This window comes from Anolis carolinensis, chromosome 2, assembly GCF_035594765.1.
Source record: "Anolis carolinensis isolate JA03-04 chromosome 2, rAnoCar3.1.pri, whole genome shotgun sequence".
Taxonomy (NCBI): domain Eukaryota; kingdom Metazoa; phylum Chordata; class Lepidosauria; order Squamata; family Dactyloidae; genus Anolis; species Anolis carolinensis.
In genome coordinates this window covers 148,575,035-148,600,339 of record NC_085842.1, presented here as the reverse complement: position 1 = coordinate 148,600,339, position 25,305 = coordinate 148,575,035, and the positions used below count along the sequence as shown (strand labels likewise).

The 25,305-nt window shown below is 40.8% G+C and overlaps 1 protein-coding gene across 2 annotated transcripts; it reads right to left on the bottom strand.

Annotated features, from left to right (window-relative positions):
* Positions 1–393: 393 nt before the first annotated feature.
* On the bottom strand, positions 394–25,292 carry slc26a11 (solute carrier family 26 member 11). Of its 2 annotated transcripts, XM_062970810.1 has the most exons (17): positions 25,122–25,292; positions 22,228–22,547; positions 20,304–20,496; positions 18,940–19,025; positions 13,813–13,892; positions 13,030–13,172; positions 12,105–12,280; positions 11,629–11,701; positions 10,523–10,573; positions 9,919–9,979; positions 9,182–9,237; positions 7,550–7,690; positions 5,042–5,169; positions 3,832–3,931; positions 2,239–2,372; positions 1,765–1,837; positions 394–935 (listed from the first exon to the last, which is right to left on the bottom strand). In XM_062970810.1, exons 2-17 carry the CDS (start codon positions 22,417–22,419, stop codon positions 841–843), a joined length of 1,782 nt encoding a protein of 593 aa, XP_062826880.1. In that variant the 5' UTR covers positions 22,420–22,547; positions 25,122–25,292; the 3' UTR covers positions 394–840. The 2 variants fall into 2 exon arrangements, with proteins under 2 accessions (XP_062826880.1, XP_062826881.1); XM_062970811.1 differs by lacking the exon at positions 22,228–22,547 and having other exon boundaries at positions 25,122–25,291.
* Positions 25,293–25,305: the final 13 nt, after the last annotated feature.

The window sequence follows — 25,305 nt, the reverse complement described above, 5'->3', positions numbered from 1 at the left end:
TCAAACAAGCTTTCCTCTTTTTGTTCAGATTGAGCAATAACTTTAGAATTTTCAAGTTCTCAATTGACTAGCAATCTTGCCTTTTGATTAAAATAAATCGCTTTAGTCAAGTTGCTAAATGTTATTTATCCAGATAGGATATGGCAAATGACCAACACGAGGAGGGTATTTTTTAAAGAGTACTGTAATTTTCCCTTTTATGTTTCATGTGCTTCTAATTTGGTTGTAGTTTTAATATAACTAGTTTCATTATACAATAATATAACAGTTTATAATTGGTTTAATTGTATTGCCTTCATCTCTTTTTAAATATGCCTTGAATATCAAATCTGAAAGAAAGACAGGATATAAATAAACTGAAGTCCATTATAAACACTGCTTGGACACTTAGAATGCTGTCTCATTCCACCATTTAATTTTTAACATTTTATATTGGCTCCCTTCCCTTTTCAAATTAGTACTCCTGTAATGATCTCATTAGAATGCAAAATACATAAGAAATAAATTATAAACAATAGGGATATATTGTAATGGAAGATTCTGTTATCCTATAGCAATTGCTTTCAGTTTTCCCAGTCTGCAAACAGCATATTTGTGTTACTTCTCTTTTGTCCCTTAAACTTATAACAATTCTCATTCTTGATACTGTACAGTTCTAGCTTCTGAGCAACTTTTGTATACACATTGCATAAAGCTCTAAAATTCACAGACCAACAGTTCAGGGCACCTCAAACTAATGGAGTTCTTGTCATATTATATTATCCATTATGTTGTTCAAGTTCCTGGAGTGTCAGTTCAAGGGCAAGGAATGCTTATTAAATAGACATTAAAATTTCGCCCTCATTGGATGATCCCTGATGTTGGCAATATGCTTTCACTGTCATCATTAAAGAAGCCTTCACTGGCATTGCACAGTTCCTCCTCAAGACTCTTCTCTGCAGGCAAGACAACAGGAAAAAGGGGGAAAAAACAGTATGTTAAAATGAGTATATGTCCTCTTTGCTGAGGTCTACATGCATTACACAACTAAGATTAAAAAAATGGGGGGGGGGGAGTTTTGAAAATTTCAGGGGGGGGGGGGTTGGTGGTGGTGGTTGAATCCTTACAGCCCCGCCGCCCAACCCTGCAGCTACAGGCCTGTCAATATCTGCTTGAGATAGTGACTGGAGGGACTCTTAATTTTTTGCATCTCATAGACTTAGCATGGTTATTTGGTTAACCAGTTAAAATATATGAGTAAACCAGGGTTTTTTTTAACCTGAAAAATTTCAGGGGGGGGGGGGTTAAACTCCTAAACCCCCACCCACCCACCCCCACCCCCGGGCTACAGGCCTGAGTACAAGAACCATGGAATAATTGCACTACCTTTATTCAATCAAGAATACAAGCAGTGAACAATCAAACTCATCCCACATGAATAGAAATTCCTGCTTACAACTCACCACTTATTTATCTTATTTATTACAGTACTTCATTTTGGCATTGCAGATTTTCCCTCCACACCTCTTCCTTTGTGTGCTTTAGTGGTTCCAGTTGTAAGCCTCATGTCCCATTTTCACTGACACTAACAATGTCTGCATCAATCACTGTACTTCATTTAAAATTAATTTTGTGAAACCATTTTCATGTGAAATACAGGATAAATCAAAAGACGGAAATGGAGCTTGTGCCACAATTTGCAGTGAATGATCATGTCTTTGAAATATCAACAATGTAGCCCAAAGAATTAAGAAAATGCTCCAAAGCCATTCTAGCATTACTCACCTGCAAACTTCATGCTGGGAAAATGATAGAAACCTTCCAGATCAGCAGCTACCAAGACCTTGAGAACTTGAGCCTGTGAGTAGAAAGCATACAAGAGAATTGGAATGGCCCATTCTAACCCCCATTCCCCTACACAGACACACATCATCCTCACATAGACATCTGTTAAGAGGCTTAAAAGGACTAAATTAGAAGCCAAAAGCACTTGGATGATGCAGAGATCAAAGAGACACCACATCATTTGCAAGCATAATCTCTCAATTTCAGTTCCTTCCTGGTTTGTCTACCTAAGTTGTTTTATTTTTATTCTGAGAAAAGACATGTCTTCTGCCACTGAAGACTGGCCCAACTTTCCTAAATGAAAGATGGAGCAGGGAGAGGGGGCCTGAAGAATACAATTACCCAGTCACAATGTATATGTACATGTACATATATGTGAATGTACACATGCTCAGATTCCCCATTCTGACCTACCTGCAAGCCGACAAAAGCCAAAGGGAGCCTCCTGTGCTGGAACTCACGGAGCAGCTCAGACAGGCCCAATACAACAGTGTAGTCAATGCTGCTGACATGGGTGCAGTCCAGGATAACACGGCGCAGTCGAGGCTCTGAAGGCAGACAAGAAATGTATGAGAAAAGACTGAACGTTGAGGTTGATTATTGCCCGACCGTTTCAAACCTGCAAAGTAGTTGGACTTGCAATAATTATTTCCACGATCCATTGGTTGAAAAAGACCAGATGGAAGTTGCTGTGTGGAAAACTGGGCACTTCTAAGTCTGGTAGGACTCCACATTCTTCATATAATTATTAGATTTATACTAAGGCTCTCCCACCACCACCAACTACCTACAGTATTTTTAAAAATAGAATACAGGTTGAGCATCCCTCAACTAGAATTTCAAAATTTGAAATACTCCAAAATCCAAAACTGTCCACAGGGATAGATGATATAGTAATGTATCACTGCTTTCAGCTGCTCTAAGGTACACAGAAGCTTTGTATCATGCACTAAATTATTAAAATATCTTGTATAACATTATATTCAGGCTAGGTGCATATGGTGTATATGAAACATAAATGATTTCACATTTTGACTTGGGTTCCCTCTCCAGGATATCTCTTTATGTACATATATGCAAATACAGATATTCCAAAATTAAAACAAAATCAAATTCAAAACTATTCTAGTTCCAAGCATTTCAGATATGGAGTATTCAACTTGTATCTTTATTATTGATTATAGCAATACAATGAATGAATGAAAATAGAAAACCTGACTTCCTCTCAGTTGTTTCTTTTCATGTCAGGAACAATTTGAGGAATTGCAAGTAGCTTCTGGTGTGAGAGAATTGGCCGTCCGCAAGGACGTTGCCCAGGGGATACCCATATATTTTACCATCCTGCGGGAAGCTTCTCTCATTTCTCCGCATGGCAAACTGGAGCTGACAGACGAAAGCTCATCCCACTCCCTGGATTTGAACCGCCGACCTTTCAGTCAGCAGTTCTGCCAGCACAAGTGTTTAACCCATTTCACCACCAGGGCTCCCTCTCAGCAGTTATACATGCATAAATATTTTTAATATATCTGTCATTAACCTTTGAATAAGTATTTTTCTTTCCATATTCTTACTAATCATCAAACCCAAACACAGCAATTCATTTTCTCTTTTCACTAATGCGGTGCTCCCATTCTTTAAGAAATGTCACTAATGATCTTTCACTAACCAAATAGGTTAATTCATCTGCAGCCACCTACAATATGGCAAACTTGATTTCACTCACAGTACAGTCTTGAATTACAGCCCTGGAGGTTTCCTTGAAGACATGGGCTCACACTGTACTTTTTACCATAATTATATTGGTGTTTCTCCCAGTCTAGCTGAAGGAGTTTCCCCTCATTTGCAACTGGCTCTTTCCATCTATATCTCATGGAGCTTGCTTCCCGCTTTTATGTCAACATTTAGGCTCTCAAAGTACAATTCTACACAACTATTTTTTGCTACATTGAGATGCCTTATTTCTTCATAACCCCCACAGAAAATGCCACACCAAAGGTACTGCTTTACCTGACAGAGTCTGTTTGTGCACAGTATCCCGAAGAAACTCAATTGCTGGGAAATACAGTCCACTGGCAGGCTGTATGAATAATGCCTCGTGCTCTAAGACCTACAGAAGAGGTTGGGAGACAGTTTTGTGGTGGAATCAAAGATAAAAGTTGTCATTAACTACACATTTATTAACTGACAAATTAAAATTAATTTTACTCCTCCACTTCTCTAAAGTCAAAAGAAACTTACCAAAAGAGTCTATTACCATGGGGAAAAGGTCATGTAATAATTGTTCTCTATATGAGAAATCTCAGTCATGTTGGAAAGGTATGCATTTATTATACTTAAGGTAGTTCTATTCAAATAAATAAACAACAATTAGAAGTTTTTAAAAGCCCAGATAAAATCACAGTGAAAGTGCAAAGAAAACCCTGTTAAAATCATGACAATTTACAAAACCACTCTAAAAATTAATCTCCATAAGTGTAGAATAGAAATAGTGGAAATAAATGTGAAATCTGAAGATAATAAAGGGATTCCAGTGTTTGGGAGCAAACCAAAGTTTTTTTTTTTTTTAAAAATCTATTTCTTTATAATCTTAACAAATGAAAATGTAGGATAACCCTATGGGTAATCCAATGCAAACCCAAAAATGGCCTTGCTAAGGCATGGATAGAGACTGATGGGTAGCATTCAAAATTGGAACACAGTTGGATGGAGAATTAGATTTGTGAGATATCAAATTTACAGATTACTGCTCAGAGCCTGGAAAAACTACATTTTGGGATTCAGGACACTTATTAGAGGATTCTGGGAGTTGTAGTCTAAAAAAACTTTTTCAAGCACCACATACTGCTGCTCTACTTCTCTCTCTTCCAGCCCTCGGTTACCACAGCATACTCTGACAGAGCTGGGTGAAACAAGCTTGCTTTCTCTTCTTTCAGTTTTGTGCATCTTCTAAAATGTAAGCAAGATTTTGACATGACTGAAAAAAATGGTGATGCACATAAAAATGCTGCCCTTGAACTCTAAATTTTCTACAGCAACCATTATCTTTTTCCCCAAATATAAAAGGGTCATAAATGGAGAGTAATAGGTAAGAGCCAAAGCTGAATATTTCTATAATCTATTCTATACCATGTGGTTGCCCATCCAGGTGCATAGTGTGAATGGTTTTGCCTTCCCTTGTCAACACATTGCATCCCCATTCTGTGGCTTTAAAACAAACCTTTATCTGTGGCCTGGCAAGTGGGTAGAGCAGGAGAATGAGAGAGACCAGCACTCCTGCTATAATGCCATACTGCACTTCCCAGAAGCACAGCAAGAACGTCACACACAGCGGCAATAGATCCAGCCCTGAGACAAAGAAGTAGACAACAAATACACATATTTGAAACCTTGGTTTGTTTGTTCTCACAGCAAAACAGCTGCCACTGCAGAAGGAAAGAAGCAACCACAGAAGAGAGACCTACCTAAAAAGATTTCACAGGAATCTAAAATCTCAGAATATTGCAGCTAGGACTGGAGATCAAAAAAGTATAATTTTTTTCCTATATCCAAAAAGGGGAGAAATAATATATTCTTATCATGGAAAGCTGGACATGTTTCCCAAAGTATCATCCAAAGCGTTGTTGTATGTATTCCGGGCTGTGTGGCCATGTTCTAGAAGTATTCTCTCCTGACGTTTCGCCCACATCTATGGCAGGCATACCTCACACCTCTGAGGATGCCTGCCATAGATGTGAGCGAAACATCAGGAGAGAATACTTCTAGAACATGGCCATACAGCCCAGAAAACATACAACAACCCTGTGATCCCGGCCATGAAAGCCTTCGACAACACATTATCATCCAAAGGTGGGGGGATATATAGCCCTTTTTGTTGAACTGTAACTCCAGTCATCCCATTACTAGCTGTGCTGATTAAAGTTAATAGGAACGACAGTCCAACCATATTTATAAAGACCCACTTTCCACAATGCGGTATAGGAATTTATCTTGCTTTTTCGAAGAGTGCTCAGCTTTTTACCAAGCTACTTTTAACAATTTTCTCATTTTCCCAATAGTGTTCATTAGGGCCAGTTCCCACAGCTATAGAGTACAGAGGGCTTTTTTAAAAAGGCAGTATTACTCCCTTGTAACCATGTCCCATGATGTCACTGGATCTCCTGCTCTGGTTCTGAATGGAACTCCTACAGCAAGCATTTCAGCAAGAGACCCATCTTCATATCTGTTTCCCCTTCCTCACATGGAGAAACACGAGAAGGAGCAGAGCACAGTGGTTTCTGGTGCTATTTGCCGACATTTGCTGAATCTTGAGGTTGGGCCTCAAGCTGGTATCTGCAGACAGTGACTAAATATGGGGCCAGCTTTGCATGTCGTTCTCCAACCAATCTATATTATAACATGGATATAACAATGGGTATTCTCTTGCACTTTCTACAATGGGTGGAGATGAACTGGGAACCTCCATCTGTTTGATTCTGACCTTCCTTGGGCTAGAGGTCAAGGAAGCCTGCTTTAAATTATTATTATTATTATTATTATTATTATTATTATTATTATTATTATTATTATTTGAAACACAACAAGATGAGTCCACAGCAGACTCTCTGCTGTCTGTTGAATTGGATCACACGTTGGACACTTCCCAAGTGTCTAGGACTGTGTGATGTATCGGCGAATAATGTGTGCAGATCCCAGTAAGGTGGCCTTCTGCAGCTGGCAGATGGTAATTTTGTCACCGCCGATTGTGTTTAAGTGCAGGCCAAGGCCTTTAGGCACTGCACCCAGTGTGCCGATCACCACTGGGACCACCTTGACTGGCTTGTGCCACAGTCTTTGTAGTTTGATCTTTAAATCTTCATATCGTGTCAACTTTTCCAGTTGTTTCTCCTCAATCCTGCCATCACCTGGGCGGGATTGCAACATCATCATCATCATCATCATCATCATCATTATTATTTCTATCTCACGTTATCAAAAAAGCCCCAAAGTGGCTAACTATAAAAGCAATACAATATATAATTTCAAAACTAAAAAATATGTAACAATTCAAGAAGAATTAAACACTGACACTACTAAAAATAAACAGATTTAAACCAATTAAAAACCTATTCATCTAACTCAGTGGTTCTCAATCTGTGGGTCCCCAGGTGTTTTTGGTCTAAAAACCCCCAGAAATCCCAGCCAGTTTACCAGCTGTTTACCAGCTGTTAGGATTTCTCAGAGTTGAAAGCCAAAACATCTGGGGACCCACAGGTTGAGAACCACTGATCTAACTAAAACAATCCATGGTACCTCCGGCTCACTGAAGATCTCAGGGCCTGGGCATGTTCATACCAGAAGATATGAAAGCTATCATAGAGAGATCCTTAAATCTTGAAAGGAATACAAGATTTAGTTAGTCACAGAGGATCCTTTGTTCCTGTTAATAAGAGAAAAATGTCATGGATGAAGAAACCTACATAATAGGTTTCCTTGTGGTTGTTTTAATAAAAATGACCATGAGCTCTTGAAAAGACTGAGTAGCACGTCACTTTGGAATGTTATAATGTGGGAAGAGTGGAATGATCTAAAAAGATTAAGTCAGCAATCGAAAGAGGAATGCTCACATTCTCTCCTCCTTCAGCAGCACCTCCCGCTGTCAAGACGGATTTAAAGAATCCTGCAAGACCCTCTCTCCCCTGCCTCAGATTTTCAGCTTTGGAAGAAACTGCAACGTTCATGCTCATACTTTTAACCTGCCATAATGTGCGGAAGATCTTGGCATCAAACATGGGCGCCACAGCACAGATGATGACAGCAGCCAGTGCTGCCTTGGGAATGTAGTAGAAGAGAGAAGTAAGGTAGGCTAGAGACAGCAGCACCAGTGCCCCTGCAGAAAGAGGAAGGCAAAGTGAACAAAAAAACACAAGATTAATACCAAGGCAGGAATTATATGATATGGCTATTGCTGAATACATTCAGATTCTACTGGAAGTTTACAAGAAAAGTGCAAGAGGTAGTTCCAAGAACCGTGCTGACTTGAAAGAGAAATACATTCTAATTTTTATTCATTGGTTAATTCTAGCTTAAGCTTTGACAAAATTGATACTGAGTGAAAACTGGATGTTAACAAGAAATTATTACCAGTTGAGGCTTAGGAAAAAGTCCAAAGCCATCTCCTATGAAACAATGAAGGAAAATGCAGGTCCATATTAAAAGTTTTACTTTTCAAAAGTCATAGGGAGGAGGGAGCAAGCTTGTTTTCTGCTGGCCTGCAGACTAGGACACGGAACAATGGCTTCAAACTACAGGAAAGGAGATTCCACCTGAACATCAGGAAGAACTTCCTCATTGTGAGGGCTGTTCGACAGTGGAACTCTCTCCCCTAGACTGTGGTGGAGGCTCCTTCTTTGGAGGCTTTTAAACAGAGGCTGGATGGCCATCTGTCGGGGGTGCTTTGAATGCGATTTCCTGCTTCTTAGCAGGGGGTTGGACTGGATGGCCCATGAGGTCTCTTCCAACTCTACTATTCTATGATTCTAAGCTAAGAATTCTGGAAGATACCTACATAAAATCTCAGAAATGAGTATATAATATTATTCTAAGAAAAATTCAACTGCAAGATAAATTTTTTTGAGCCAAACAGTCAGCGCCATACTGTCTAAACCATGATAGTGACAGGTACATAGCAATGGCCAGAGAATGAGTTTACAGTATTATGAACCAAAACACTCAGATTTTAGATTTTAATTTAATTTAGATTTTAGAATTTAATTAAATGTTATTCCAAATATTTCAGTCGACTTATCACCAGTAGCTGATTTTTCACCTAGTTCTAGTCTCCAACGGGGGCTCTAGTCTCTAGCTCCCGGGCGCAATGGGTTAAACCACAGGACTGCTGACTTGAAGGTTGCCGGTTGGAATCCAGGAAGCTCCCCATGTGGGGACATTAGAGAAGCCTCCCACAGGATAGTAAAACATCAAAACATCCGGGCGTCCTCTGGGCAACGTCCTTGCAGACGGCCAATTATCTCACACTAGAAGCAACTTGCAGTTTCTCAGGTTGCTCCTGACATGAAAAAAGTCTCCACAGCACTGAAATTTATGAACAAATATGCTCAAAGATTTATCTAATTGCATCATGAGATTTCCATAATTTACAATTTCTTTAGTGGCATACATAAGAGAAGATTTTATATTCAAGGTGATATTCAATTTCCGGATAGTTTGCTGTATAGTCTCTTCCCAAACACGGTTCAGTTTTCATCTCCCAGGAGTGACAGGAACAGAATTAAGAATGCAGTCTGCCAATCAGTGTGCCTATGATAGCTCAGCAATCAGTCCATAACAATTCCTACAGTTACATCTTTCTAGCCCTTACCTGTGACTAATCCTCCTGCAGGGGTGCACACGCCTGTCTGTGCATTCAGTGCTGTCCTGTAATATAATCAAGGGATGTCATTATAGGGACAGGAGGTAGCTCTATCTCCTTGTTTCTAAACAGCATGTGATCCCTAAATTTTAAACAATAGTAGTCAGCCTAAAGAGAATGCACTATTTCTATTACTTATTAATAGGGGTTTACAAGAATAAATAACCTGTTTCTTCAGATTCATGAGTCTCTTTCTGAGGGGATCTGGCATGCTTTTCTGCTGTCATCAAGAAGGAAGGCAGCAAACTTTAGAAATGGTCTCAACTACCATCTTCTTTTTTGCATTCAACAGTAACTCACTCTTACATAAATATCTATGTCCCACTTTAAAACCACTTAACTGGCAGTTTGAATAAAGCAAAAAGTAAACATAAAGACAATCCAAACCAACTGTGCAGCTCAATATTCACTGTTTTCTTCCATATACTATCACAGAAAAAGAAAAAGCAAACCTTTCCACAGTTCTGATTATGTGGGTAACAGGATGAAAATACAAAATTTTAAGAGGCAGTGGTACCAATACATTTCCTGGAAATTACTACTGTCATACCGCATCAGTTATGTGTTTAGCCTCATATATATATATTCACACACACATACAAATATATACATATACATATTCATATGAGACTAAACACAAAACTGATGTGTGTGTGTTTGGATTATTCATAGAAAAATTAACCCACCGTCCAAAGCTCCCTGTAACAGGATAGGATGAGAAGAAGGATCCTAAAAGATTGGTGAAACCTGTTGATCGAAAAGGAAGAGGTTAAGAAATAGAGGCAAGAATAATTTTCCAATTGTAGATTCATAATTTTCTTCCTGAAGAAATAGCATTTGAATCACTTTACAAAATGAATAATGACTAAGGTTGTGCTAGGTCTCTTGGCTTTAAATTAAAGAGAGGTTGGGTTGTTGTGGTTTTTTCTTTAAAGATGGAAAGGGGAAAACTAAGAGCAATTTGATAATGCCATTAGTCATTTGGTGCTAGACTCTCTTGATGAGTGGAGCATTTTGAGCAGAAGGAGAGCAGCCCACCTTCAAGGATGCTCTAGCCTTTGTTTTCCTGCATCATGTGGAGGACTTGGCTAGATTGCTTAAAAGAAAGTCGAACACTGAGAGTAAATAGAGTATGTTTTTTTCTGAAAATCTCTTTTACCGACATGCTCAGTTACCTTGACAGTCCTTTTAAACACACTAATTAAAATTTGTGAGCAATTTCTTTTTCCTCTTAGGCCCATCAACCATCACATCCCAAAATCCCATAAACAGAAGATCCAAAATCCTTACCCATAGCCAAGAGCTCTTGGTTAGGGTCAATTTGGTAATTATGTTGAGAGGCTAGAAGGGGGGGGAAAAAGACACTGGTTAGACCAAGACACATTCTAAAAAAATATATCTTCTGCATAAATACTTCATAAGGTACAATAGACAGACAGACATGAAACAAGAGGTGAAAACTATCATAGGTCTATATAGCAAAGCTTGAGCCATGTATTTTATGTCACATCCCTGCTTTCCCACAAGAACTTTGCAATATAATTCATGTGTGTGCAAACAGCAGATCTCTGGGTAGCCTAAAGTATAGAACAGCACGAATGTCTAATACCCGACTGTTTAATAACAGTAGAAAAAATTACTCTGCTCCACTTGCTGTATATATATTTAGATTTGGATAGCATACCCTGTGGTGTTTGTTTTTCTTTCTGTTCAGAAGATCTCACAGCACTTTCTGTGCCTGCCATAATTAGATTTTGAAAAAATTGGCTTGTTGGTGGGAAAGCTTCAGTGGAGACAGCTTTTCCCCATGATAAGTCTTTCAGGAGTGAATTTCCCTACCGAGGGGTAGATTTCTCTCACTCCTGTTTTGTGTGTATGTGTGCTTGTGTGTGAGGAGCGACTTGAGAAACTGCAATTCGCTTCTGGTGTGAGAGACTTGGCTGTCTGCTAAGACGTTGCCCAGGGGATGTCCGGATATTTTGATGTTTTAACCATCCTTGTGGGAGGCTTCTCTCATGTCCCTGGATGGAGATGGAGCTCCCTGGCTTGGATTTGAACCGGTAACCTTTAGGTCAGCAACCCAGCCTTCAAGTCATCAGTCCTGCCAGCACAAGGGTTTAACCCACTGTGCCACCAGGGGTTCCCTCACTCCTGTTGTCTCACCTCCATTCTTAATTATGAATTGTTTGTAAGTCAGATGTTTGGAACTCAGGGACTGCCTATACTCTGAAGCAAATACCATAGCTAACTATAACTACTGTTTCCTCTCCACTAAGAACACTGTCTTCTTATTAGCTGTTCTTAATTTGCTTTTTAACTATTGTATCAGCTGCCCTGTACATATGGAAAAGTCAGACTTCCCCTTTCCTAGTGACCAGTCAAGCTGAGGATCTTACCGAATGATTTGGCAATGGCCATAGTCTCTAGCAGTCCCATAAGAGGCACTACAGCCAGGCCAGCTCCCATTGCCTATGAAAGAGAAGAAAGGTCTGTATTTCAACACAAACAGATTTACAAACAAACGTACATTTCTCTAATGTACAAACAAAACATACATCAATATCAACAGAGAAAACGCAAGAAAAACAGGGAATAAATGCTCATTTCTCAGTATGTATAACTGACTATAGAATCATGCTGGAGAACATAAGATATTCCTATGGAGGTGTTCTCTGAAGTTAAAAATGGCATTTTTTTATTCACAGGTTTTTTATTGCAAGGGTCTTTATCCTCTAGCAAATGTGGATGTCTGGCTGTATGCAGATGAAAAAGACTTAATATGTTTTAACTACACTTACTTTGATTGTTATGAACTGCCTTGTGTGTATCAGCATCTTAAAAGTTGTATATAGAAAGGAAATGGTATACTCACCTTTGTCATCTCTTGAAAGGAAATGGTGCCATTGGGAGTGACTTTGGAGAATGGCGGTGGTTGGGCTGGAGGGAGTCCCTGGGGTGTGTTCCCTGTGAGAGTGAAGGGCTGGGATCCAGTCACTTGGAAGGAGTAAGCCACAAGGCCAGCAAACAAGACTACAAGAGCATTTCGTGCTGCAAGAAAGGAGGAAGTGGGTAAAAGCACTGCTCTACCAGATGGCAGCACAGGTAGCCATGGATGGAAGGGCACCGTGTACAGCTAATAGTTGAAAGTAGGCCATGATAACTGTGAGCCTGATGAACAACTGGTTGAACATCCATTAGCTAGAAATCCAAAATCCCAAACTGTACACAAAGGATGCTGAGATATTGATACCTTTACTTTCTGATGGTTCAATAAGCAGAAACTTCTTTAATGAAAAAAAATCATTACAAACATTGAATATTGAAATTACCTTCAGGCTATGTGTCTAAGGCATATCTTAAATAAATTCTACTTCAGTTTGCAAAAATGAGAACTAGAAAACCCCAGTCTCCTTCAAACGTAGTTCAGTTCCTAGCTTCTATTCCTCATCTATTTTTATTTCTTGACCTAAGGCTCATGTTATACTATCTCAGTCTTTTGCCTATTCTTCAGTCATTTTGCATATATTTTTATCTCTAGGACCAGTTCTATGCAGCCATGCCACAGGTTTCTTCCTTTCCAAACTGACAACATTTCCTTCCCTGACAGGAGGAAATGCAAACCTAGTTTGGTTCCCTGAGCAACAGACATCCCGAGCCACCATGCTGATCCACCCAAGCCATGTGAGAAGCCTCATCCCCAAAAAAATAGTAATGCATAGATAATCCAACAGATATAACAGCTTGGTGTCAAGAAAACAAAATGAAAAATGCTACCTTATAGAACAGGATAGACAAACCTGTAGCAGCTATCCAAACTATCAACCGACTGATTCTGATAGGAAACGTTTCCATTGGGTGGATCACAGGCATTCCTTTTTTCATTTGTTGCAGTCCCACAAGGAATATCAGGCAGAAGACTCCAAGCATGGCATCCCAAATCCTGCACATAAGTCAAGACAACACTGATGTCTTAATTGCAACCCACAAGACTTCCCCATAAACACAATTCGCTTTTGAGCACAGTCCCTTTCTGCAGAGCCACCAGACCTGCACTTGCGGGACACAACTGGCACCTCAGCTCCACTGCCTTACTTCACAAATGTATAAAAGCTCTCTAGCCCAGAGGTCACAGTACTTTCATGGCTAAGAGAAGAATGTAAGGCTTGAAAACACTGATCTAAATAAAATCACTCATTCCTGCAAGAGACATAGGCATATTTAGTCTCATTACTCAGACTATTCTACAAACATACATGGCTAACTTAACCACTGTAAGAACTACAAGCCAAACTGTATGCATCCTAGACACATGTCACAAAATCCAAGCAAAAAAAGCAAATTTTAAAACAACAAGAAAACAATCCTTTGAAGTTACTGGGGGGGGGAGGGGGCTTAAGAGGAAATAGAGACTTCAAACAGGTCCACACCTGGCTCTCATAAACAGCTTCCCTCTGGGATGCTAAAATTTAAGCTTGGAGTAGATTGTTTGTTGTTCCCTATTTTATCACATCTACTTCGTCCACTTTACACAGTCAGAAGGTCTGTTAAGAAGGAATCAAGCGTGAAGGAATAGGCTTTACCTAGTCTCGCCAATTCTGCAGAAGGTGTAATATACTTGCAGGACAAACTCTTGGGGGATGTTCTGCAGGCCAAGGAGTGTCTATGCAAATAATTAAAAACAAAACAGTAATCAGAGACCAGAGAAGAGGTACTTAACAATTTTATGAAAACTGTCACTGACATTGCACTGATTTTCCTCAAATTTCCAGTTCATGGCTATGTGGGCCTAGCTAGGAAACCCATATAAAGGAAAGACATTTATACCCGGTTCTGTTTCCCACTAAAACAAGGGTGGTATGTAACATTTATGTAATAATTATAGCATTGATTTTATGTGCATAGTAAGCCTGAGGGCAAATTAAAATTTTGTATGGCACTCTGAGTGCCTTTGTAGCTGAGGAGTGAGGTAAATTGTCTCTAAATAAATAAACGAAATAACAGGAGGATCTCTCTAAATGCACTTCCTAAATTTGCTTAGAATCATGCTTTCAATGTGTTGTTCTTAAAGACAGTTTTGTCAGTTTCCAGAACTGTTCAATATTTCGTATCTGCAGTAATTATACCAGGGGTCCCCAAACTTTTTAAACGGGGGGCCAGTTAACAGTCCCTCAGACCGTTGGAGGGCCGGACTATAGTTTTTTTTTTAAAAAAAACTATGAACAAATGCCTATGCACATGGCACATATTTTATTTTGAGGTTAAAAAAAGAAACAAATACAGCCTCAATGTTAATAATAATAATAATAATAATAATAATAATAATAATAATAATAATAATAATAAAAAAGAGGGTTGGAAGAAACCCTTGGGCCATTTAGTCCAACCCCCTTCTGCCTTTCTGCACCAAAAGCACAGCAAGGAACCCCTGACAGATGGCCACCCAGACTCAATGTTACTAATAATAATAAAACAATGGAGACGGTTGGAAGAGACCCTTGGGCCATTTAGTCCAACCCCCTTCTGCCTTTGTGCACCAAAAGCACAGCAAAGCACCCCTGACAGATGGCCACCCAGACTCAATGTTACTAATAATAATAAAATAATGGAGACGGTTGGAAGAGACCCTTGGGCCATTTAGTCCAACCCCCTTCTGCCTTTGTGCACCAAAAGCACAGCAAAGCACCCCTGACAGATGGCCACCCAGACTCAATGTTACTAATAATAATAAAATAATGGAGAGGGTTGGAAGAGACCCTTGGGCCATTTAGTCCAACCCCCTTCTGCCTTTGTGCACCAAAAGCACAGCAAAGCACCCCTGACAGATGGTCACCCAGACTCAATGTTACTAATAATAATAAAATAATGGAGAGGGTTGGAAGAGACCCTTGGGCCATTTAGTCCAACCCTCTTCTGCCTTTGTGCACCAAAAGCACAGCAAAGCACCCCTGACAGATGGCCACCCAGACTCAATGTTACTAATAATAATAAAATAATGGAGAGGGTTGGAAGAGACCCTTGGGCCATTTAGTCTAACCCCCTTCTGCCGTTGTGCACCAAAAGCACAGCAAAGCACCCCTGACAGATGGCCACCCAGACTCAATGTTACTAATAATAATAAAATAATGGAGAGGGTTGGAAGAGACCCTTGGGCCATTTAGTCCAACCCTCTTCTGCCTTTGTGCACCAAAAGTACAGCAAAGCACACCTGACAGATGGCCACCCATCCTCAATGTTAATAATAATAATAATAATAATAATAATAATAATAATAATAATAATAATAATAATAATAATACTGGAGAGGCCCCACTAAGGCCTCCAGCCCAGGGAGAAATCAGAAATAGCAATATACTCCAGATTTCTCCCTGGACTGGAAGCCTGAGTGGGGAAAGAAACTCTCCCTCACTAAGGCCTCCAACCCAGGGAGAAATCCGGAGTATATTGCTAATCAAGAATAGCAATATACTCCAGATTTCTCCCAGGACTGGAAGTCTGAGTGGGGAAAGAAACTCTCCCTCACTCAGGCCTCCAACCCAGGGAGAAATCCGGAGTATATTGCTAATCAGAAATAGCAATATACTCCAGATTTCTCCCAGGACTGGAAGCCTGAGTGGGGAAAGAAACTCTCCCTCACTCAGGCCTCCAGCCCAGGGAGAAATCCGGAGTATATTGCTAATCAAGAATAGCAATATACTCCAGATTTCTTCCTGGACTGGACGTCTGAGTGGGGAAAGAATCTCTCCCTCACTCAGGCCTCCAACCCAGGGAGAAATCCGGAGTATATTGCTAATCAAGAATAGCAATATACTCCAGATTTCTCCCTGGACTGGAAGTCTGAGTGGGGAAAGAAACTCTCCCTCACTCAGGTCTCTAGCCCAGGGAGAAATCCGGAGTATATTGCTGATCAACGTATTGCTAAACCTGGAGGAAACACACCTTAGTCATTAATAATTAATTAAATAATAATTAAAATACCTTTTGATCAGCAGTAAAGGCAAGGCTCCTCCACAGCTTATGCAGGGAGAGTGGGGAGCCAGGTGAGGCTCAAAGGCTCATAGAGCAGAAAAGTGGCCGGGAAGGCGGAAAGGCAAGTCTCCAAGGCTTGTGCAGGGAGCGGGACAATGCAGGAAAGGGAGGAAAGCTGCCGCGGGCCGGATAAATGGCTCCGGCGGGCCGGATCTGGCCCGCGGGCCTTAGTTTGGGGACCCCTGAATTATACAGTACTAATAAACTATTTGTGTGTCCATGTATATTTCCATAATAGATCCAAGACCAATAAACCTGAAAATTGGCATTCATACTAAGATTAATCTAACACCATCTAACCAGGCATGGGCAAACTTCATTTTTCCAGGTGTTTTGGACTTCAACTCCCAGAAATCCCAGCCAGCTTACCGGCTGTCAGGAATTGTGGGAGTTAAAGGCCAAAACACCTGAAGTTTGCCCATGATCTACACTGATCATTTAATGAAGGTTAAAGCTAGCCTCAAATTGCAGCAGCCAGACAACAAATCCCCACAAAAGCGAGCCCTTGATGTGCCTCAGTGCTCTGTGGCTTGTTTCATCACCATCAGGGCCTGAAACTACTTCCAGGATTTTGTATGTAATCATTTGCAAAGTGAAACCACTGTCTTCAAGAGTGGTTTAAATTTCCATGCAATGGTCAGTTTAAATGGAGCTCTAGTGTTGTGCACACAGGGGTTATCTGCTTTATAAAATCATTGTTAGCTATACTTGTTAGAACAGATGTTTCTGTGCCTTTAAAAATATATTTTTGATGGTCAATACTTTTTATGCCCCCCCCTCCCCGCCCCAACAACTGTTTCTAATAAGAAAAGAAATAACTACACTAACTCTGGGTCTAGTCCAGCTTTTCGCCCTTGTGTGAATTATGCTCTAAATCATGAAAATTTAAATGCATCTTTCTGTTTCAATAAACCCTTCTATAATGTTTACCGCATATAATTACTCTCTACATATTGAATTATTTTTCCTTTTTGAACAAATCTCTATATATGCATATAGCCATTTAAATATCCAAAATGTAAAAATTTTATGTATCATGCTAATAGTTTATTTTTAATACCTAGTAACATAAACTTATATTAAAACACTTTGTCCAATCTCTTTCTCTGTCATCTGCAAAAAGGAAAGAAAAAAATTTGCTCATACAACAAAACTTTAATCTAAGGAAGGTTTCTATTCCAGTTGACCTAAGCAAGTTCAAAGTCTTAGATATTAAAAAACAAGTATGGAAACGTCACTTCAAACATACTGAGAAGTAATACCAATCACTGCCAGAGTTAACTCAGTGATTATTATCACTAGCCCCTCACCCTGCTAGTGAAGAGCTGATTGTGGTTAACCACAAGGGAAATTATTTACATAGATCACAGCCGACCTGACAGCATTGAAGAAAAGACAGAGGAAAAGCAAAAGAAGTAACAAATCAGAAGTCCAAAAAACAAACAAAAAAACCCAACAACAAAAAACCCACCTATGGCAGAGGGAGGAGTGCAGGAAGTTGTCTGGTGTTGTAGACAACAAAGGATGTTTGAGTATTAGAGAAAACAGTACTGTTCCATTATCCGGATGGAAACCCCAAGGGGCACTAAACAGAGAAGAATAGTCTGTTTTATTGGGGGGGGGGGGGGAGTTGAAGGAGGAAAACCATTTCCCCCTTTTGCGCTGGTTATTCCCCCTCCCCATTTCCCATGTCATAAATGAGGATTGTTTTCACGACGGGAACATGGGTGAGGGGAATAACAGAAAAACTGGGAGAAATGGTTTTCATCCTTCAAACCCTCTTCCTCCCTCCAGAAAATGGACTATCCCTTCTTTGTCTAACACCCTCTTTTGGTCTTCGCCTGGATAATGGAACAATACTGAGAAAACATAATTAATGCTGCTTTCTGGCTTCATGAATCATGCTTAGCTGAGATCACAACAAAGGGATGTACATTTCAATGTGTATCTGGAGATCAGTTGTACAGTTGAGTCAATGTAATGTAATAGTTTGAGCACTGGGTTATGATTTTGGAGACCAGGGGATTTAGCTATGGAAATCTCCTGGGTGACCTTGAGCATGTCACACTCAATCAGCCTCAGATACAGGCAAAGGCAAACTTCCTCTGAACAAATCTTGCCAAACAAATCAGGTTCACCTTAGGGTCATTGTAAGTCAGAATTTATTTGAAATCACACTTTGAACAACAATGCTTGTCATTGCACTGAGCACAAGTGCCAAAAGGAATATAATAAGGACCCTTACTATTTGAAACTGTTATGCCAATTCAAGAGTATTCTCAGTTTCCCTGTGTGGAAAATGGGAAACATTGCCATCCTCATTGCAGAAGGAAAAAAGACATTTTTGTACCTCTAACACCTGTCTAGTCATGACAAAATAAGTGGTGGAAAATAGTAGGCAAGATTGCCAAGTAAGTAACAAAGTCCCCATGTGAATATAAAGGCAGGGGAGAATTTGTGTAAACTCTTTCTTATTTACCCAGTCCCCTGTAAACAACACAAAATTCTCTTTCAAGCACACACCAATCATGTATACTTAACAAACAAGTGATAACCTCTTTCTTATTCCTGGAAATCGGAGCAGTGAGTTATGCAGGGTGCATCAAGAACATATGAATAAAACTGAGATTGCTTAACCTTCACTAGTAGATTAAATGGGTTCAATTGAGGGAACAGCCTACCTTGACCTGGCCAAAGCCAATAGTGACAGCAGCCGCTGAAGTGAACCCTTTAATAACCGGGTGAGAGATAAAGTCCAAGAGGAAACCTGCCAGGAATGAAGAACTCCTGTTTAGCTTAATAAAGAGCTGAGTCAACATAGCCATTACCACCATTTTCCTTATGTCCTGTCACACCTGTCAATCTCAATTGAAAGTTTTCCTTTGGACAATTCTAGCTAGATTTCACTACTGTTTCCCAAAATAGAGGTTACTTCCTCACTATATGCCTTTGTCTTGGCCTCATAGTATTTAATGGGCTGTTGCTCTTTATCCTACTTGTAGTTCATATCAGAGGGAGTCCTTGGATGCCTGGCCCATTTTAATTGCCACCGAAACATTTTGTTTATTACCCGATCTTCTCTCGCCTTCCTAGGTTATATCTACACTGCAGAATAAATACAGTTTGGCACCACTTTAACTATGCTAGTTCAATGCTATCAAATCATGAGACCTGTAGTTTTGTAAGGTCTGCAGCCTTATCTGCCAAACAGTGCTGGTACCTTACCAAGTTACAACTCCCAGGATTGCACAGCAGTAAACCATGGCAGTAAAAGGGATGCTAAACTGAATTAATTGTAGGGTGTAGCTCTAGATCCCAGGCTCTTCATTTTCTGCCATTCTCAAGTAGTAAAAACACAGGCTGCTGGGAAGAGGAAGCTTCTGAACACTATATTAGAACCATTCATGCCTAGAATTAATATTGTAAACAAAAATCTATTTAACCCTGAACTTTATAATCAAACAAGGAAAGACCAGATAATTCTAATACAGAATATTTTCTAACCTGGAAAGTGTTTATTATATGAGTTTGCATGTTGGAAGTACTACTCAACCAAAGCATGTAGAAACAGTTGTGTGTGTGTAACACAACCATATGAACACACTTACCAATTAAAATGCATGTATTACAAAAACATACCTAGTGGTAAAAAACTATAGGAAGTAAGGTGTTTCAAGCTACAATAAATTTAAGTGTTAAAGACATAGCCTGCAATCCTAAAACACATACTTGAACATAAGTGATACTGATATAAATTAATCTAATTTGTAAACAGACACACATAGGGCTAGAACACTCAGCTGTAATCCTAGAATCTCCTACTTGGGAGTAACCCCCTTACTCTGGGTAGAAAAAAAATAGCATGCAAACCATTAAGATCTAAGAATGCAATCTCATGAAGTCAGTTTTTTGTTCCAAATATCAGACCCTTGCAGTGGGCCATAAGCGGTTAGTGCTGTCATAAGTGGCTAGCTATTACTAGCCACAGGACAGTGAGCTTAACAAGTGATGACTTTGCTTCATTATACTTCTGGCCAAGCCTTACCAAGATGCAGCAGCCCCATAGCTAGCTGGATGCAGCCCGAGAGGAAAGCAAGCAGGACAGCATAAGTGGGGTCATGGAATGCATAGGATGAGACCAAAAGGGACATGATAGCTGTGGGTCCCAGGGTTACATCTTTCGAGGTCCCCAAAAGGCAGTAGACAAAGCAGCCCATGAAGGACGAATAGAGGCCATACTGAAAAGAGATGAGGAAGACCATTAGAGATTGATCTCAAATGTAACCAAGATATAACAGCTGAAAACTGCCAACACAAAATGCAACTCTTCAAGGTGTCCCTTTAAAACAGCATGCACCAAGTTATCTGATGTGGGAAACCAGAAAATGTACCATATTTGTGCACATTATCTTCCTTCCTTCCTTCCTTCCTTCCTTCCTTCTCTGATCATGTTCCAGAGAATGACAGCCAATGGGTCATGGGCTGATACTAATCTATGGGTCTCACTTTGAGTAGCAACACCTTAGAAAACTTGCAAACTTTTAGAGGGAACCCATCTCAGAATATTTCCTCGTAGTAGCACGAAGAACAAGCAGGAATGTAAGTATTTCTGACAGACAAGTAATTCCTGTGCAGCAACCTTTGAACTGCCTCAGAGCAGTGACAATTGCTGAAAAATCTTTAAATTCATTGTTTTCAACATCTTCTCACTCATGATATTGGGCTTTCATTCCCTTTTTTGAGCATGAAAACTAATTCTCAAAGTAATGTATTTAGGTGGAAATCCTTTACATATCTACTTGGATATATTGAATTTAGTAGCCCAAATCCAGTTGGTAGGATCTACTCAAGCATACCCACAAAACTTAAATAAGTGATCACTTACCAGCATATTACCAATTTAGTGAATTCATTCTTAGTTGGAACTAAAAACTAGATTTAATTATTATGTCTTCTTACTTCTGAGTAGAAATGTACACATACTATTCTGCAGAGGTATGAGTATATCTCTGTATGCTAAGAAAGGGGCCAGGTGATTGAGAAGGATATTCCTACAGCTTGCTGGCATAAAAGTGCTTGCAATTACTAGCTTAGGAAATTCATGCAAAGGCTCATAAAGAACTGACAAAAATAAACAAAGCATTAAAGGCGCTGCCTGTCAGAGTTTCCAGTCACATCTTCTTTCTTTTCCTCCATTCTATTCAGCTCAGAAACAAGAACCATGTGGTTACAGTATATTTGTGAGAAACATGCAAGACAGGGACTCCCCACACTTGACAATGCCAAGTAAAAGCAAGAATTTTTGTAAGAATATAAGTATGTGGCAGACTCTGGCCTAAATTCTCACTGAACTCATAAGGCTATGGCCCAAAACAGAACACCTAGCATGCAGTGCACCTACACTGTAAATTCATGCAATTTGACACCACTTTAACTGCCATAAGCCAGTGCTGTGGAATCATGGAAACTGAATTAAGCAAGGTCTTTAATTTTCTTTGCCAAAGAGTGCCGGTGCCTCATCAAATTACAAATTCAATTATTCTATAGCATTAAACCATAGCAGTGAAAGTGGTGTCAAACTACATTAATTCTATAGTGCAAATGCACCCATAGTCTTTGTTCTATCTGAAACTTTGCACAGAACTCCACTGTTAAGGTCGCTGATCTTTTGCCAGTCGGTGGTTTCCCTTTCTTCTAATGGCTTGCTACTTTAATTGCCATCACAGGTTAATAAGAAACAGATCCCACTGTCGTACCAAGTATGAACCTGTACACTTTATCTGTCCAAAAGCAAATGATATAAATATTTTACTATGTGAAAGCATTTCTTCATTGGTCATCATCTGGGTTTCTACTCCAGATCTAGGTAAGTCAAAAACTACTAGGAAGTCCCAAACTGACCCGTGCTGAGTTTATATTTTTGACACAAGCAAATTCTGTATTTACTAATCCGACCGTCTTAGCCTCACCTGCACTGGGAGGCCTGCCACTGCAGCATAAGCAAGAGCTTGGGGTATTACCGTCAGCCCCACCGTCAGCCCAGCAAGGAAGTCCAGCTGCAGATGCTGCAGGGAATACTTAGGAAGCCATTTGAGCACCGGCAGCCTCTTCTTGGCTGCTCCGAAGCACCATTCCCGCCATTCTTGCCTTCCCTCTGCCATGGTTGCCCTCAGAGTAGTTCAAAACGACTGACTTGTGATCCACCAGTCCAGAAGAGATCAAAACAACTAATAAACCTATGAAGGCTACGGAGGCAACCCAAGAAGGATGTCATCTCAGGTGGTTCTTGCTGAAAGAAATTGAAAATGATTTCAAATTGGCAACAAAGGATTCACAGGTATGGGAAATGATGAAGATATTATTTTTAAAAATTCTGATTAAGTATCAAAATTCACCTAGAAGGGTTGTGCTCCATATTTAGAGGAAAGTTATTGTATGATATTTTCTAATGATTAGAAGCTAATCACATATGTTATTTACCTAGAAGGTGTTGTCCATCACTGGAAAATGCTGCTGTTTGTTTCACTGTTGTTATAATGCATTAATCGTTTTCTAAAGTTTTAAAGGAGCCTCCGGTGGCTCAGTGTGTTAAAGCGCTGAGCTGCTGAACTTGCAGACCGAAAGGTCCCAGGTTCAAACCCGGGGAGTGGAGTGAGCGCCCTCTGTTAGCTCCAGCTTCTGCCAACCTAGCAGTTCGAAAACATGCCAATGTGAGTAGATCAATAGGTACCGCTCCAGCGGGAAGGTAACGGTGCTTCATGCAGTCATGCCGGCCACATGACCTTGGAGGTGTCTACGGACAACGCCGGCTCTTCGGCTTAGAAATAGAGATGAGCACCAACCCCCAGAGTCAGACATGACTGGACTTAACGTCAGGGGAAACCTTTACCTTTACTTTTTAAAAGTTTTAAAGCTATTGCATTTTGGTTTGGTTCCGATGATGCAGTGGGTTCAACTGCTGAGCTGGTGAACTTGCTGACTGAAAGGTCGGCAGTTTGACTCTGGGGAGCGGGGTGAGCTCCCACTGTTAGCCCCAGCTTCTGCCTACCTAGCAGTTTGAAAACATGCAAATGTGAGTAGATCAATAGGTAACGCTCCGGCAGGAAAGTAACGCTGCTCCATGCAGGGCATGGTTGCATGACACTGAGGGTATCTACAGACAACGCCAGCCCTTCGGCTTAGAAATGGAGATGAGCACCACCCTCCAAAGTTGGACACAACTAGACTTAATGTCAAGGAGAAACCTTTACCTTATGAATTGCTAATTGCACAATGGCAGCTAGAAAGGCGCTCCAGAGAGTTACTACTACAACCCAAAGAATTACTGATGGCCCTCTCTGCACTTTGGAAAAATTATTTATTTCCCACCAGCTTAAGAAAGTTTAGAATATTCTTAAGGATCCATCTCACCCTGGATATTCTCTTTTTGATTTACTGGCATCTGGAAAGGGAATAGGATGATAAAAACAAGAACAAAGAGGATAAAAGATAGTTTTAAACCTAGAGTTGCGACTATATGAATACTATGGTTTCACCCTGATGCAGCATTATGGGTTGTGCAACTGCGATCAGAATGTAGAAGAATTGGTGTTTTGGTTTTTTGTACTTCTACATATATAATACTGATCTATTTAGTTTTCATGGCACACCCCAGGGATCGTATTTACATATACAATGCGTATTGGGGTAGTATTAAATTTTGTTGTACACTGTACAATGACAATAAAATTAATTCTGTTTTAGGTTGCTGTGAACACCTCCCAGCTAAGGATTCCCCCAGGCAGGCATCAGCCAGACCTTGAAGCGGCAAGGCGATTCAATGCTAAACAAGGTGGCCAACTGAAACATTCACAGCTGCCTCGGGCAGACAAGAATCATAGAATCATAGAATAGTAGAGTTGGAAGAGACCTCATGGGCCATCCAGTCCAACCCCCTGCTAAGAAGCAGGAAATCGCATTCAAAGCACCCCCGACAGATGGCCATCCAGCCTCTGCTTAAAAGCCTCCAAAGAAGGAGCCTCCACCACGGAGTTCCACTGTCGAACAGCTCTCACAGTGAGGAAGTTCTTCCTGATGTTCAGGTGGAATCTCCTTTCCTGTAGTTTGAAGCCATTGCTCCGCGTCCTAGTCTGCAGAGCAGCAGAAAACAAGCTGGCTCCCTCCTCCCTATGACTTCCCCTCACATATCATGTCTCCTCTCAGTCTTCTCTTCTGCAGGCTAAACATGCCCAGCTCTTTAAGCCGCTCCTCATAGGGCTTGTTCTGCAGACCCTTAATCATTTTAGTCGCCCTCCTCTGGACACATTCCAGCTTGTCAACATCTCCCTTCAACTGCGGTGCCCAAAATTGGAATTGTGGGAGTTGAGCCCAAAACACCTGGCGGGCCGAAGTTTGCCTATGCCTGGGTTATACGGTGCAGAGATGCACCCGTAAGGACTTGTTCTTTCTCCCACCCTGAGAGTGGGACCCGTAAGAACAAGAGTTCTTTCTCCCACCCTGGACCTTCCACAGATATATAAACCTCACTTGCCTAGTTTCCAACAGACCTCACAACCACTGAGGATGCCGGCCATTGATGAGGGAGAAACTTCAGGAGAGAATGCTTCTGGAACATGGCCATACAGCCCGGAAAAATCACAACAACCCAGTGGTTCCAGCACGAAAGCCTTCGACAACACATTAATTCTGTTCTATTCTAATTCCCAGGATTCCACAGCAGCGAGCCAGGCAGGCAGTTGAAGTGGGGCCAAACCGCTTCAACTGTACAGTGTAGATGCGCCCATAAGGCGGCCTGGTTACATTAAATTCCATGAAAACGCAGGCAAAGGAGCCCCCATCCTCCCTGTTGGTGGTGGGAACTTACAAGGAGGCGCCGCTTGGAGGAGGAAGCCGCATTGAAGCAGGAGGCGGGCCGAGGGATGCCGTGCTGCCTCTCTCCCAGCGCCTTCGCTCCGGCTCAAAGTCTCACGTTCCCCGGCGGGTGGATCCCGGATTCCTCCCGAGCCACTGACGCGCCTCCTCATGTGATCGGGGGGCGGGGCGGAGGC